General features: G+C 44.2%; 1 protein-coding gene across 1 annotated transcript in view; it reads right to left on the reverse strand.

The window, feature by feature from the left end:
• The window catches only part of Dpys (dihydropyrimidinase), a 77606-nt gene that overhangs the window by 47552 nt on the left and 13088 nt on the right, over positions 1-16966 (reverse strand). The window contains exons 2-4 of the mRNA XM_034516497.2: positions 16767-16925; positions 13512-13691; positions 11572-11761 (exon numbers count right to left, since the gene is read on the reverse strand). Coding sequence (XP_034372388.1) covers positions 11572-11761; positions 13512-13691; positions 16767-16925 — 529 coding nt within the window. The remainder of the gene's footprint in view (positions 1-11571; positions 11762-13511; positions 13692-16766; positions 16926-16966) is intronic.

Here is a 16966-nt window from a genome sequence, read left to right on the forward strand (position 1 = left end):
GTTACAAGAAAAGCAACATTTTCACTCTTTGGTGAGGAGCATACATTCCTAAACATTTTTAGTCAAGCACACAAGCTATCTGTGGATGTGACCAAGTGATAATCCCCTTTCCCTTCCTGGTTTCCTTTGCTCTGCACTGCAGGTGGCTGTGAACAGCGCTTGTGGCTTGTGTCTGTCTTCCATCTGGTACTCTTCTGATTGTGTTTGCATCTACATGGATCCAATAACTCTTGGGTCTTTATCACCCATCCCTGTCCCACCCCCAGCACCTTTCTTGCTTGGTTGTACTGTCTCTCTATCCACATTTACTCTCTGTAGTCTTTCTCCATCCTTGGACACAGAACCAAAAATGCAAAGACTACATCCTGTAGCAATCTCCCACTTAACAGCATTTATATGTCTGAGAGATCCTAAAGATTTCTGAGTCATGAGGCATGTTAGATGCGTAGGACTCTCTCAGTCACCAGACAGCTTTATTGGAGGGAAGTGACAGAGTGGGTGCTCTTGTGTGGAGCCTTGCGTCCTGAGAGCTGTGAGAGAAAGGTGAAGAGCATCCACTCAGATGTCGGGGAAGACACTTGAACTAGAGTTTGAAGATAGCTATGCTTTTCAAAATAACTTTCCTACTGAATAACATGGTGAAGCTCTCTGCTGGGCTGCACTGATTGAAAATATTATTTTTTCAAAAGAAAAAACTACTTGAGAAGAAAATTAAACAGAGACAGGATGGTAGTAAATGCAGACCAGAGTTCAAATTCTGAAGTTGTATTTCTTCGCTTTGCACATGATGAATCAATGTTCTTTGCCTCAGTTTTCTTATCAAGGAAATGGGATTGCAATAGGCTTCTAGTATGGTAAAATTTGTGAAGGTTAACAAACAAACCAACTACCCCAAAATACAAACAAACAAATGAGTAATAAAACGAACAGCCATGATGTCTACAAAAGCACGTAGCATGCCCTGGGAAGCCTGGGATCTCTTCATGTTTATAAATTGATTTGTGTATCTCACCATGGAGTGGTCACTTTTCTATTGCTGTGATAAAACACCATGACTGAAGAAACTCATAGAAGAAAGCATTTAATTGTGCTTACAGTGGTGGAGGGTTAGAGTCCGTGATGGAAGAGGAAAGGCATGACAACAGGAACAGCTCACCTCTGGAACCACAGGAAGGAAGGAGAGAGTACTTTGAGCACAGCAATGGTCATTTGAAACCTGCCTCTAGTGACACGCCTTCTCCAACAAGGCCATACCTTCTAATCCTTCCCAAAGAGTTCCACCAACTGGGGACTGAGTATTGAAAAACACGAGCCTCTGGGGATCAGTCCCATTCCAGATACCACACACCAGAATTCAGCTCTTGCAGTCTTCAAATATATTTAATAAGGTCTTTGTAGAGGTAGTGAAATTAAAGTGAGACCTTTGGGGTAGAGCCTAATCTAGTAAGACTGGGATCTAAAAGAAGTGGGGGTTGGAATATAGACACCAACAGAAGGGACACATTGAAAGCAGAGGAGAAAACCCTTCTAATGAAGCCAAGGAAAGAGGCCTGGGACATTGCATGGGACATGGCCTAGGACACCTAGGACGTGGTCTGGGACATCTGGGATGTGGCCTGGGACATTCCCTGGGATATGGCCTGGGCTGTGGCTTCCTCTACAGCTCAGAAAACACTGGTGCTGTTGACACTGCCCTCTCAGGTTTCTCATCTCCAGTACTCTGGAGAAACACGACCTTACTGCTTACACCATGGCAGTGGTACTTTGTGTGTCAGGGGCCTTAAGAAATCTACACTGTCCACAGATGCTATTTCCCTCAGAGCCACACAGTTCCGGTTTTTGAAATGTTCTTAAATGGCCAGTTTTCAACTGCTTTGAAGTAGATCTTCTTCTAAATTTAAAAAGGCAATGAGATAATCAGATACACAAGACCAAGAAAGAAAACAAGGTGACATTCAAATTCCCTTGAGCTCAACCACACACTAGTCTCCCCTCCCCTGGACCAAAACCGTCGAGAGTCGGTGCACTGAAATACAGAAGAAACAGGACTTGACTCACTGCTGTTCATCAGTAAATAACATGAGAGGATGCTGCCTTTTATGAATCTCTCTTTCGTCTTCTAAAAACAAGGCTATGTGGAGGATGGGGTTAAAAAGTGGGAGCCACCCCGAACTCTGTGTGAGAACTTCGTGCCCTACAACAAAAGGCTTGGCTGTGGATCTCTGTGCTGTGGGAAAACCAATACAACTACAGTCCAAACAACCATAAGCAACCAAATAGACAGCAAACCAACCACAAGGCCCCGCTCGCCATGAGTGGCTTAGGAACCAACTGGGCTTCCCTCTAATTTACAAACCCAACCCAGAGCACAGCAACAGCATATTTGTAACCTGTAACCTGTAACTTGTTTGTGTGTGTGTGTGTGTGTGTGTGTGTGTGTGTGTGAAAAGCACAAAGAAAATGTTTCATCAATGTGCTTAAACAAGATGCACATTTGCTCCCCCCCCCCCACTCCAAAGACAGGAGCTTGGGTATAAAATAAGATTAAATTTTAATAAGATATGTCAAAACAAGTTAAGGGTAGACTTCTCTCTCAGTTAGGGTTCTATGACTATGAAGAGACACCATGACCAAGGCAGCTCTTAGAAAGGAAAAGATTTAATTGGGGCTGGCTTACAGTTCATAGACTTAGTCCATTATCATCATGGCAGAAAGCAGGGCAGTCTGCAGGCAGACGCGGTGCTAGAGAAGGAGCTGAGAGTTCTACAAACGGACCAACAAGAAGCCGGAAGAGACCTCAAATTCTGTCCCCACAGTGACGTACTTCCTCCAGTGACACCTACTCCAAGAAGGCCACATCTCCTAATAGTGCTAGCCCCTAGTGCCAAGCATTTAATCACATGAGTCTATGGGGGCCATTCCTACTCAAACCACCACAGGTGGGCTATAGTTGACATTTCTATCACAGATGGGAAACAATAACAGGCAGATTAAGCTGAGAGGCTGCGTCTCTGCTCTAAATAAAACAACAGAATCCATGGGCATCCAAGCACTAGTGGCAGGCTGGGAAGAACCCCGTGTGCAGCACCGTGGCTAAAAAGGTACATGCATGGGGAAAGCTAGTGAGATGCGAATCATCACAGATGTCAATGGCTCAGATTGGCACATGCACTGTTTGGCTAAAGACTAGACTACGGCTGGAAGTGATTGCTTGCACCTGTAATCCGAAAACTCTAGAGGGTGAAGCAGGAGGATCTTGAAATCAAGGCTAGCCTGGGCTACACAAGAGAAACCCCAACCTCAAAAAATGCAAAATGTCAACTGGACTATAGGGAGTAGGTCAGATCTGGGCTGTGCTGAGCAGAACTTCCTTCCTAGTGAGTCACAACACCACCAGGGGGCATGCCTAGCTTTTAGGCTGGGTTCTCTGAGATAACGCTTGGAACAGATTTATGGTGCTTCCTTTATGAACAAGTGGTTTAGCACAAGAAGGGTGGGTGGGAGTTCACTTGTTTAATTACTCAGGCCAAGCAAGACTTAAGAATGAAATAAACATTTATTCTTTGCCAAGGTCAAAGGCAACTCAGCTATGAATGGTGTGAGGACCCCTTGGACACCAGACATGGTGATGCAGACTTTGGAGTTTGTCCAGATGGTTTTTGGTCTTGTTTTGGTCCAGTATTTCCTCAGGATGCTCCCTTTTCGATTCGCAATGTATATCCTGTGCCATTAAATGTTAGAAATATGCGATCTGCTTTTTCATTCTGATTTTACAAGGGATTGCAGTTAAGAGATTGTCTGAGTCTCAGAGGAGACTTTGAAATAGACCATGGAGACTTTTTCATAATGACAGAGCTATAAGCCTATGGGGGGGTGGGGCAGGGAGTCGGATGTAGTTGAATGACAATAACCCTAAAGGCTCACAGGGACTGGCAGTATCGGGAGGTGTCCCTTGTTGGAGGACATGTGTCTCTAGGGGATGAGGTCTCAGAAGCTGAAACCTGGCCAGTGTCTCTCTCTTCCTGCTGCCTGTGGAGCCAGATGTAGAACCCTCAGCTCCTTCTCCAGCACCATGTCTGCCTGTGTGCCACCATGTTTCCTGCCTTGACGATAATGGACTAACCCTCTGAAACTGTTAGCCAGCCCCTATTAAGTGTTTTCCCTTTAAGAGTGTGGTCACTGTGTCAGTGACTAAGACAGAAGACCTGACCTTGACAGTTCGCTTCCGTATCCTGTACTTGGACTTTTGCTTCTTCATCACGGGAGATAAAGGTAAGAGGTAAACACTAAGGTTCCAGCCAAGGAAGCCTGAGTTTGAGATTAAAGGTGAGGAATTGAACTTGATTTTCTCTTTCTCCACAGTCCATGGCAGCATCTGATGAAGAGGCTCAGATGGAGGGAATCCACTGTACTCACAGAAGGAAGAGGGGCCACGGATGCCGGGAGGCTCTGAAGCTACTGAAGCTACGGATGCTGGGAGGCTCTGAAGCTACTGAAGCTACTGAAGCTACTGAAGCTACTGAAGCTACTGAAGCTACTGAAGCTACTGAAGCTACGGATGCTGGGAGGCTCTGAAGCTACGGATGCTGGGAGGCTCTGAAGCTACGGATGCCGGGAGGCTCTGAGGGCTCTGAGGATGGTGGGAAGCACGGGATGGAATAACAGGTAGGGGAAATGAGAGGGGTGAGCTCGGAATTCAAATGAGCAGAGGGAGACAGGATGGTGGTTCTGGAGAGCAGACAGTAAGTAAGGGGAAGAGGAGAGGGTTCAGGTAGCAGAGCCCTCACCTCTGCCTCTCTGCCTCTCTGCCTCTCTGCCTCTCTGCCTCCTCTGCCTCTCTGCCTCTCTGCCTCTCTGCCTCTCTGCCTCTCTGCCTCTCTGCCTCTCTGCCTCTCTGCCTCTCTGCCTCTCTGCCTCTCTGCCTCTCTGCCTCTCTGCCTCTCTGCCTCTCTGCCTCTCTGCCTCTCTGCCTCTCTGCCTCTCTGCCTCTCTGCCTCTCTGCCTCTCTGCCTCTCTGCCTCTCTGCCTCTGCCTCTGTGTGGGTGTGTTGGGGGGACAGCCTTCATAATGTGTTGATATCACCCAGTAAAGACCTTATACTTGTATACTGTAGCTCACCAAAGACCACTTTCCCTATTCACAGAGCTCATTCAGGAAACAGATCTACTCAGAGAAGAAACGCATGTCTGCTGCTCACACTGTGCATCTGAACTGTCCAGTCACAGGGGCACAGTGACAGCCAAGAGCCACCAGATGTTTAAAGAACACACAAACATGGGCAGACTCTGTAGGTAAAGGCACTTGCAGAACAAGCCTGGTGGTCTAAATTTCATCCCCAAAGACTCACACAAATGTGTAAGAAGAGAATCCACAAAGTTATCCTCTGACCAACACATGTGTACTGTGGCATATGTGTATCGACAGGCATCACACAAACACAGGTGCACACATACACACACATACACACACTATAATAAATGAAAATTAAAAAAAAAACATAGATCACACCAGAGGAAGACTAAGTGTGTGTGTATTGTGTATGTGCTGGGTATGTGTGGTATGTGTGTGTGTTGCATGTACATGAGTTTGCGAGTGTGTACACCCATTTATGCAGATGTGGTCAGAGGAAGAAGTCAGGTGTTTTCCTCTATGCACCTCTTTGGACAAAGTGTCTCATTGAACCAGGAGCTCACCTGGCCTTTTTTTGCTAGGCTGGCTGGCCAAAGAGCCTTTGAGATCCACCAGTCTCTGCCTCCCAACCTCCACTCTCAGTGCTGGGGTCACACCCACAGATGTCTACTCCTGGGTCTTTATGAAGGTGCTGAGGATTGGAAGTCAAGTCCTTGTGCTTGTAGAGAGAGTGCTCTACCCACTGAGCCATCTTCCTAACAGTGGAGAAAAAGACTAGGGATTCATTAAAAAAAAACAAAAACAAAAACCAACAACAAAACGAACAGGAAATGAAAGAGAATTTTAAAGCCTCATCTGTATTCTTAGAAAAGAATAACATAAAAAAAAGAGGGGGAGGGGCTGGAGAGATGGCCCAGTGGTTTAGAGCTCTGGCTTCTCTTGCAGAGAACCTGGGTTCAATTTCCGGCACCCACAGGGAAGCTCACAACTGCATGTAACTGCAGTTCCAGGGGATCCGACACCCTCACATAGACATACATGCAGGCAAAACACCAATCTACATAAAATAAAAATAAGGTAACAAGTACACAGAAAAGATTACCAAGACAAAAGTTCATAGGAAAGACAAAGAAAAGCAAACAAGACAGAGCAAAAACCTGAGATTTTTTTTTTTTTTTTAAGGTGAAAAGAGAAGAAAACCAAGAAGGAGATGGAGATGAGACGCTGGAGGAGTTGATCCTGGGAAAGTAAACAGAGAAAATAAATATGGAAGAAATGACAGAAAACAAGTTCAGAATTGAAGATCAGCTTTCTGATTAAAATATTCCCTAAACATGAAGGGGGATTATTTAAATCTTATGACCCAATATAGGATTAATGAAATTTCTGAATCTCTATGATGGACAAAAAAAAAATGAGAATATTCCAGATGGTAAAAACAGTCAGAGAGAAAAAGAAAACAATTGTCCAGTATTGGTAACAATGCCAGAATAAGACCAATCTGTTGTTTTCCAGAAGTACTTTGTGACCTAGAATTCTGTGCTCATTCAAATCAATGAACAAACTTGAGGAAAATTAGAAAATTCGCTTTCTACATACTTTGCTTAAAAAAAAACAAAAACCCTGAGAATTCTCAAAGTATCCAAGAAAGTGAAAACATGAGAATAACTCATCTATTGAGCCTAGGATATCAAAGGGTGTGATTCACACAGCACATCTGTACGCTATCAAACTGTGGGAGTTAACTATGGATCCAGCCACCAGAGCTCAGTGGTCAGTCCTGTGTGCTGTGTGCAGGGGCTGCTTACAGCTAATGGAAGCAGGAGGGAAAGGCTGGAAGCTGCTCACGGTGTGGTACAGAGGCCTATGCTTATTTTATAAACCTATTTTAAAAGAGCTAACTGGAGAAATCACAGAAAATCCAAGAAACTTTATAAGACAATGGTCTAAATATGTAGCCAACTAAAATTAGTTTTGCTTGGGAGCCTCACTGGTGTGAAGGAAATGCTCCTGACCCTGGCACTTGAAACTCCTTCTCTGTGAGCTAATGTGACTAGTTCAAGCGTGCACTTCACTGAGTGGATACATTTCTTTTCCCAGTGATTATTTTGCCAGTGAAGACTATGTCACACTTCTACGTTGTACCTGAACACTGGGCTTAGCCTGTAGACAAAGCAGGGAAGGACTAGGAAACAGGTGCTGTGAAGAACACTATCATACCCAGATAATCATAATGCAGTTGTAATGGCAGCCTGAGTTCCTTCTGCAGCTTAGGAGAGGAGAAGGGGCTGGCAGACACATTCCTGGAGTGTCACTGAAAGCAGTAGCCAGCCCCCCCCCAAAAGTCACTTGAAGTGACAATTATTATTAACAAAACTCAGCATTGACACGAGTTAGGTTTACTCATTTTTCATGGTTGGAAGATAATTGATACTCCAAGTTGTAAGTCACCATTACCTGCTTACAGTCTAGGATTTTGAAGGTAGCATCGCTGAAGTGAAAGTCAATGAGACCAAAATCACTAGGCCGGAAGAATGGCTGACAGAAATGAGAGCTAGCAACTCTCCAGTGGATGCCAAAATGTTAAGATAATGATAATGTCGTCAATATAACTTTCTTCTTTTAAAAGATTTATTTATTTTTATGCATATGAGTACACTGTAGTTGTCTTCAGACACACCAGAAGAGGGCATCGGATCCCATTACAGATGGTTGTGAGCCACCATGTGGTAGGAATTGAACTCAGGGCGTCTGGAAGAGCAGTAAGTGCTCTTAACCACTGAGCCATCTCTCCAGCTCCTCAATATAACTGTCAAACATAATTACGACCCTCCTAAACCAGCTAATTTTTTTTAAACATCAAATCAATGAATTATGAAACACGGCATCAACACACTCCAGAGTGCTTCAGTAGAGCTAGTCACTGAGAAGGTTTGGTTTTGGGTTGGTGGCCTTGGGCTGGACCAGTAGACCTAGCACTTGCTAGTGAAGTCATATTGAGTTTTGCCCACCAATCGTCCCCACACCTTGACATCATCAGCCACAAAACAGTCGTAAAGTTGAACTTAAAGTATTCTGATGACAATTCAAAGCAACAATATATTAAAATAAAACAAGGAATAAAACCTGAAGGGACCAATGGTCTCAGAGTCCTACTCTGAAGCATGGATAGTGTTAGCTGTTATAACTTCAGCCCACCTCTTCTGTTTATACAGTTGTCAACTGAGGTATAAAGTTAAATTTAACAGTATTGTATCCCTAAGTCATAATAGAGACAGACAGCCAATAATTTGACAACCTTCGTGGCTGGATTCTGACTTTAATAATCATATGAACCACCTGAAGTTTCAGTTAAGCTCTTCAGATCCAGCCAGTCTGGGCAGGAACCAGGGTTCTGTGTACTGCTTCTAGGCAGCACAGGGTTGTATTCAGGGGACTCACTGTATCAGGACCCAGGGAGAAGGACGTGGGGACAAAAGCATTTATAGATTTCCATATTATACTTTCATAAGAATAAAGTGTTTCTTTCTTTGGGGGGGGGGTTCGAGACAGGGTTCCTCTGAGTAGCCCTGGCTGTCTTGGAACTCACTCTGTAGACCAGGCTGGCCTCGAACTCAGAAATCTGCCTGCCTCTGCCTCCTAAGTGCTGGGATTAAAGGTGTGCGCCACCACTGCCCGGGGAATAAAGTGTTTCTTATGTAAATAAGGTTACAGAGAGCAGGCCGTTATTGCACTTCTGTGTTCAGAAATGATGGTAGAGGAAATGGTGTCAGAGGGTAGTAAATCACAGACAGGGTGCCTCAGTCCTTCACAGACACCTAGTGTGGTCCACGGGCTCTTAGCCATCACGGTTCCAGAGTCTTTCTTTGGGTTTACTTATGCGGTCTTCATGGGGACAATTTGGATATGTTAGTCTATCTTCTCTTCCTTCTGGTCCCTCCTTGATCACATGTCAAACTCACCCAGGAGCTGTTACATTCACAGAGTGGACTAGCTCACTATGAATCATTCTGCAGTTCTGCTATCTCTTTGACAATTGGGCACTTGGGTATCTTTTACAAGTATTGTTACTATAAATCCAACTTAGCTGCCATGGCATGCTTGAGTGGTGTTTAAACTATCCCATACTTAAGGCTCCTTTGGAAATAAATATAGCAGTATCTAAACAGCTGCATGTCCGTTTAACCTTTGAACCAGCAATCCATCTAGAAGATACCCTTTTATGCTAGGCATATAATGGAACCATAAAGATGTCCACATGCCAATCGATAGTTTATTCATATGCTATGTAATGTAGAAAAGGGGACCTTGTAGACGTGGTTAAAAGCCTTGAGATGGGAAAGTCTTCTAAATTAATGGAGTTGGCTTAATGTTATACAAGAATCCTTAAAGTGGAAGAGAGAGACACGAGGCCATTCAGAATAAGCTGACACCAGCATGCAAAACAGCAAGGTTGCCTTTAAAGATTCAGGAAGGCGGAGGTGGAGGTGGGCAAGAGCCGAGGAAACTGAGTAGGCTCTGGGAAAGTTAAGGAGGGGGCAGGGCTCTCCAAACACCTGGATACTCTGTTGTCTAAACAACCAGATAGCAAGTTCATGTTAAGTCATTAAACTCTTAGCAATTTCTTACAACAGCAATAGAAAAGCCACATACCTTCTACAAATACCAAATAGTCCCTTACAGAAGGTGACAGCTGTGGTGTTCATTTGTAAGAGCCAAGGCTGCCACAGACCAAGTGCCCACCATTGGAGGGTTATTTGAATAAACATAGTAGAACATTTTTAGACCTACAAATGAGAATGATAAAAACCCACCTTCTGAGAACTAACCTCAAGGATATATTTCTACAGAAAAGCAGCAAGGGGCAAAATACTGGCAAGGTTTTTTTTTTTTTTTTTTTGTTTTGTTTTGTTTTATGAAGTAAAAGAAGATATAGATATTTCTTACAGGATATGACAAGAACCTAGAAGAAAAACAATCCTTTGAACGTTTGTTGGGGGTATATAATTTTGAACTTGGATTAACATAAAATTAATTTCAAGAAGTAAAATTGTGTTTAAAACTAATTTAAAATCAAAATCAAAATGCCTATACTTAATAGTTATCTGTGATTCCTAGATCTTTATAATCTGTCTCTGATCGAATATTGTACATGTATAAACTAAATACCCACTGTCAAGAAGCTTCCAGCTTTAATTTTCAAAATTATGGCTTGATGGTGGGTTAGGATGGGCATTTCTGCAGATTTTACTGCTCTCTCTAGTCTAACGTTGTGTACCTGGTGTGTCCCATAAAAGGGGAACCTTTACCAGTTCCATAGAGCTGGCAACATCACCATCTGGTGGCAGAAAGCTAGAACTGCATCTTGTGATTTTCAGCTACTTCTGTTTAGGTGAGTGGAGGGAGCTGTTTCATAGCAATCCTGTTACACTCGGGGTGTGGAAGGGAAGAAGTCCATAACAGGTGCTAGTAGGACATTATGAGCGCATTTGAAATTAACCTTATTCCTAACACATGATATAGTGGATTACAAAGTGAACACGGCTCACAAAATCCTTACGAACCCTTCTTGAAACCCTTCAGTTTTGACAAAGTTTGTTTTGGTGTCAATTAGAAGCATACTAAATCCATTTCGTGGATTTTAATGAGGTACATTGGCCACCGGCTGTCACTCTCAGGAAGGTCGCTAACAGTATGACCTCCCCCACTGCAGGATTGCCTGTGCTTCTTACCAGCAAGATGGGGGCCCCAGTGAGGTACCCATATGTGGCTTTCACCCATCTTTGTCTAGTACTAGCAAACTAATCTCTTTTTCTTTGCCCAGGACCACATTTTCTTTCTTTTGCATGGCTACATTTAGACTGAGCTAGAGAGTTGAGGCAACCGTCAATTTGAAGTTAAAACATAACCTTTAAACAGCAATCATTAAAATGCACTGGGAGCCACTGCTTCAGCTGACCCAGCATCCAAGGTGCTGTCAGACAAATCGATTCCGTTCAAAAGCAAATTTTTGAGCACAAACTCTGCCCTGGCCTCATCAAGTCCTAGCAGGGTAAACTAGATGATCAGGAAAGGTGGGGGTCGCTCTAAAATTAGCTTTAAAATTAAAATTCACTATTGTGGTTTTGTTTTTGCTTTTTTTTTTTTTTTTTTTTTTTTTTTTTTTTTTTTTAGGAAAAGACCCAGTTTGCTGCTTATGGTGTTAAGAGACGGATTATGAGCTTGAAATACGTTGAGGCCCTAAGTAGAAGGAAGAAGTATCCGGAAGGAAGTGAATAGTCCTGAAGACGGACAGAAAGGAAGAAAGAAATAGGCATGTGTAAGGATGAGTGAGGGAGGCAGACCACAAACACAACTTCCTCATACACTAAGCAAAGGAAGCACGTGAGCTCCGCTCCCTTGAGTGTTAACCCAAGGCACCCGGGTCCCACTGAGGGTCACCTTCTCTCCTCGCATCAGCTATCACCTTCGCTGCAGATTTGCTCATCACATGGACGATGTATAGAGGGCAGTTGACAGCACTGGCTATGGTGATGGCTCTCAGGGTGGCCTCTGCCTCCACTTCTTCCGGACGGCACAACTCATGCCCCTCGGGGCCTGTTATCCCCAGTGCCAGCATCTTCTTTGCTCCCTAAAAGGCAGCAAGAATGTAAGAGAGAGAGAGAGAGAGAGAGAGAGAGAGAGAGAGAGAGAGAGAGAGAGAGAGAGAAGGGTTGCTAACGGCAAATATGATTTTATTGGAAATGAAAAGTTCTGATAGGTTTTTAGATGTGTCAGCTATCGGTGTGGGGGCGGGGCAGAGTGAAATACGCTGACAGCATAGATTCATAGTGACCTGTGCATCATTTCACCATCAGCTTCTTTTGATTGGAAAGGTGGGGGAAGGGAGGGGCCGCGGAAGTGCTCAGTTGGTAAACTGCTTGCTAGCAACCACAACCGTGGCAGCCTGAGTCCAGTCCACAGAACCATGTGAAAAAGGCAAATGCTGGGGCGGCAGAGACAGAAGGATCCACGAGACCACTGGCCAGCCAGGCTGGCCTGACTGGTCAGTTCCCAGTCAGTGAGAGACAGACCCTGACTCTAAAATGAAGTAAACTGGCTTCCGAAGAATGACATTTGAGTTTGTCCTCTGGTCTCTACTGTCTGTGTGTCTGTCTGTCTATCCCAGCCCCGAAAAAGATCAGGAGGTTTGTACTCACGGTCCATAAGAAGCACTGCCCAGCACTGTTTATGTTTGACATTTTAGTATATTAATTCAGTAAAGCAAAATAGAACAACAACTCCAGAGACTTGCTGAAGTGACCCACTTAATAGGAGTTGTATTTTTTGATGGAGTCAGTCTCCACTGCCCCTCAACTCAGACCACTAAAGATATTAGTTAGATCCATTATTTCTTTAAATTTTTATTTCTTTCTTTCACAAAAGAACTGCGAATCAAGATTCAGAGGACTGACAGGACCCGAGGGTATCACACAGTGAGGAAGTCACATTTAAACTCTGGCCTGTTTGAGAGTTTATAGCTTACACCCCCTTCTTCTTCCCAGGGCCTCCTGGCTACTGAACTGCAATCTTACTTTAATGGGAGCTAAGCCTGGGGAAAGGAAAAAAATTGGCTAACATCAAGGGTTAGAGACAGCTCTTTAAATCTTGCAGATGGCACACCCTTTGGGCATTAGTAATGGAGCTAACATGAGGAATAAATACCTTCTCCAGAGCACATTGCGGTTTCCAGCCTCTGAAAAATGTGAGGCTTTAAAATACTGTCTTATACACTGCTCACACCCTCGGCTTACATCCTGGTCCACACATTAGCGTTCTGTACCAGCAGCGTGAGTCTCAGAAAACAAACCAGTGCTGAGGGACACACAGGAAATGCTTGACAGTCTGGAGAGCCTGCTCAGGAGTTGAGAGCGCTGGCTGCTCTTCCAGAGGACATGGGTTCAGTTCCCAGCACCCACATGGCAACTCATACTGGCCTGTAACTCCAGTTCCAGGGGATCCGACTTCTCCTGGACTCTGAAGGCACTGCATGCGTGTGGCACACACGCACTCATGCGTGTGGCACACATGTACACATAAATAAATAAATCTAAAAAAAACACAACTCATAGCTTTATAAACTGAATGTACATTAAAAAAAAAAAATTGAATGTATGTAGCTAGTTGGAAAAGGAGAATTCTTCACCCAATCATGTAGAAGCACCGAATCAAATCAAAGGCAGTGGCAAACAAGCCAGCTTGGGAATTTATGCCACACAGGTAACGAGTGACTTAATTCCTGCCCTTCCATGACTTGAGTCCACCTTCCTAGGGCTGGATGTCCCTGCTTTAAGGTACAGCTGTTTTCCTGTCTATGGAAGGGTTGGAATGTCAGTGCTCACCTCCGCAATCAAATCTCCATTCTCGGCGTGCACCTGAGCAATGGCGCCTATCTCCTTGCACTGAGAGAAGGCTGCATACATCTGCTCGTCACGCACCATGTACAGATCTTTGTAAGCCATAAACATCTTGAAAGAGTTAACGCCTTTATCTTGGGCAAGGGTTTTCATTTCTTCTTTTACCTGGGGGGGGAGGCGACAGGTACACCAACATGTCCTTCGTTAATTTAAGTGATAATTTCATCATTCCTCAAAGATTATATTCAGAAAAGAAATATGAACATAGGGGTGACAATTTACCTCAGAATCAAGCAGTTAAGCCCCACATCATATCCCCTTGTACCTGATAAACGGCTGCTACTGTTAAATCATGTTAAATCCTTAAGTGGATTTAACATGAGTGTTAAAAAATGACGAACATGGAAAAGTTAATAGCTTTCCCTGAAGTACTTCATTTCTATTCTTGAATACAGAATTCTCTGCACCTATCTTCCAGTTTGAGGAGATTGTTCCAGCAAAAGAAGATGAAGCCACATGGCAGCAACAGTAGTAGCAGCCATGGATCTAGAAGGAAGCAGAGTTTATATGTACACACACACACACACACACACACACACACACACACACACACACACGCAGCAGTGCCTCAAATCTAAAAGCTCTGGGGCGAGGTATCAGAGGAAGGAAGTGGACGGACCCAGGTTTGCTGGAGGAAGCAGACACTGAGTGTCATGCAGCAGCTCCCTGGCAGCACCCCTGGGAGGTGAGAGGTCACAGATGACAAGACTCTGGACAAGTTATAGCTTGGGGGAGCTTCAGGGTTGTCAAACATCAGAAGCAGACAGATCAGAAGTGCCCAGTAAGAGACACTGAAGGCCCACTACAAGTCTCAACACGGATTAGGACTTTAAAAGGAAAGGCTAGTATGCAACTACATAGCAAGCCCCCCTCTGTGTTAAACGTAACTATGCAGACATTGCTGCCCAATATTACAAATCAATTATGAGGCATCCCAGACCCAGACAGGTAGGTATGATCAGTGCCTTGTTCAGCCATCATCAGAGAAGCTTCCTCCTGCAGCAGGTGGGAACAAATAGAGACCCACAGCCAGACATTACACAGAGAATGTGAGACCTTGAAACACTCAGCCCTAAATGGGATGTCTCCATCAAATCGATCCTCTCAGAGCTTATCAAACCCAGCAGGAGAGGAGGAGGAGAGAGTGTAAGAGCCAGAGGGGATGGAGGACACCAGGAAAACAAGGCCTCTAAATCACCACGAGCAGAGCTCATATGAACTGAGAGACAGAAGCAGCATGCACAGGGCCTTCACAGGTCTGTAGCAGGTCCTCTGGGAATATGCTATGGCTTCCAGTTTATTGTTTTCATGAGATTCCACAGTGTGCAAACAAGTGGGTCTCTTAATTCTTGTGCCTTCTCTTGGGCTCTTTTCCTAATGTTGGCTTGTCTTGTTTTTGTTTTATCTTATTATATTTTACTATTATCTCTTAGAAGCCTGTTCTTTTCTAATAAAAGACAGAAAGGGGGTGGATCTGGACAGAAGGGGAGGTGGGGAGGAACTTGGAGTAACTTAAAGGCTGGGGAAAACTGTACTCAGAATATATTATGTGAGGGGAAAATCTGTTTTCAATAAAAGGGGGGGAAGACTACAAAAATCTTCATAAAAGGAAAGTTTTAACAAATTGACTTGTGTACCCCCTAACCCTTATGGTAAAGTCTTAAGTCCTTATTTAGAAGCAGGCTTACTGCAGATGTGATTAGTTATAATGATTTCATTGGTATACGTTCTAACTCCTGATGATTGGTGGTCTTCAAAAAGAGGAACCTGAGATGCAGTATGTACAAGGAGATGTAAGCAAAAGTTAGAGATCCTTCTGCCAGGCAAGGGCCACAGGAGATTACCGCAGTCAGCTAGGAGCTTCTAGTAAAACATGAGCTAGCTCCTAGGATACCAACAAAGTAGATTCCTTGGAATCTTCTAACTTTCAAGACTGACAAGAAGTTTCTGTTGCTTGAGTGTTTATTGAGCCCTTGGTTAGAGTAACACAACAGGACCTGTATGTGGGGAGCTATTTACTTGTTAAAGGATGAAAAGGACTGGTTTAGGCTAACACTGTTGCCTGTGCTGTCTCTTAAAATAAGAGAGGAAGAAAAGGGGTAGGGGAGGAAAGGAGAAGGAGAAGGAGGAAGGGAAGGAAGGGAGGTAAAAGGAAAGAGAAAGGGGAGGAGAAAAAGAGGTAGGAGAGGGTAGAAAAAAGGAAGGGATGTCCTTTAAAGGTATGCAGCAGACCAAACTCCTCATTTAAATATCATTGCGGGAGAAAAATCGATTTGGGCAATGGACTATAACCTTTGAAATGATGTCTGCTGGGTACTTGTTACAGACCAGTTATTTGTTTTATGTCTACTTGATGTCTGAAACGATTTTTGGAAGGGGTGTTGGTGTATAAGCTTCTCCAATAGTATCACCATGGACCACCCTCCCCACCCCTAACATTTCTGAATGAAGTCCAATATGAAGAGAGGAGTTAGGACTTAAATACCAGGGGGATTTGTTCCCAAGACGCACACACAGAGTCTCAGGAGAAAATCAGCCTATTTTAATGGCCCTCAAGATCATCTTTTCTATGTGAATTTTGCCATTTTCTTCATGACCTACATAATTATCAGGCATGGAAGGGTGTGTTGAGGTCTCCCGTAAGTGATTCTCAGGTGGAACCAGCTGTGTAGTGTTGGGAGAGCCCAAGTCACAGCTGGACACAGCTGGGAGAGGCCTTGGAACAGATCCTCGCTTGTCTCTTCCTGTCAAGGAGTGGAAATGGAGGCTTCAAATTGGAAGGGATCCTAAGTTTAGGATTTCTTTGATGTTTTTCTCATAAATTAAAATTTTCTAACATGGTTTAAAAGACTCTAGGCACGTTGATGTTGAGAATAAGAGGGTCGGGTCCTATGGGAATTGAAGGAACTGTTGACAATTTTCTGAATTGAATACAGGATAATGCTACTGTGAATAAGCATAGTGGAAACCCATTGTGTGCTTTCTCTGGTGTTTTACATGTTAGTGTTTTTAACCCGGAAGAATGTGCAATGAAGACTTGTCCTCCCAGTCCCCAGTCACCCCCCCAGAAAGGGACACTACCAGCGGGTGTTTGCTGTTTGACATGGCCAGTTTCTTGCTCTCCTACAGAGCAAAGGACAAAGGGAGTAAATGGGACACACTGGGGGCCAGTCACCTTACCTTTTCACTCCACCACGTCACTGCTACATGCAGGCTATAGTCACAGCAGACTTTGGGGTCTGCCCAGTTGCGCCAGGTCTCAAAGGCCTCGATGAGGGAGCTGCCTTTCTGAGGAATGGCAAAATCAATGATCATGGTGGTGCCTCCTGCCAAAGCAGCCTGCAAACACAAGAGGCTTTTGTCAATTCGCCATCCGTCCC

This window comes from Arvicanthis niloticus, chromosome 13 (genome assembly GCF_011762505.2).
Source record: "Arvicanthis niloticus isolate mArvNil1 chromosome 13, mArvNil1.pat.X, whole genome shotgun sequence".
Lineage (NCBI taxonomy): Eukaryota > Metazoa > Chordata > Mammalia > Rodentia > Muridae > Arvicanthis > Arvicanthis niloticus.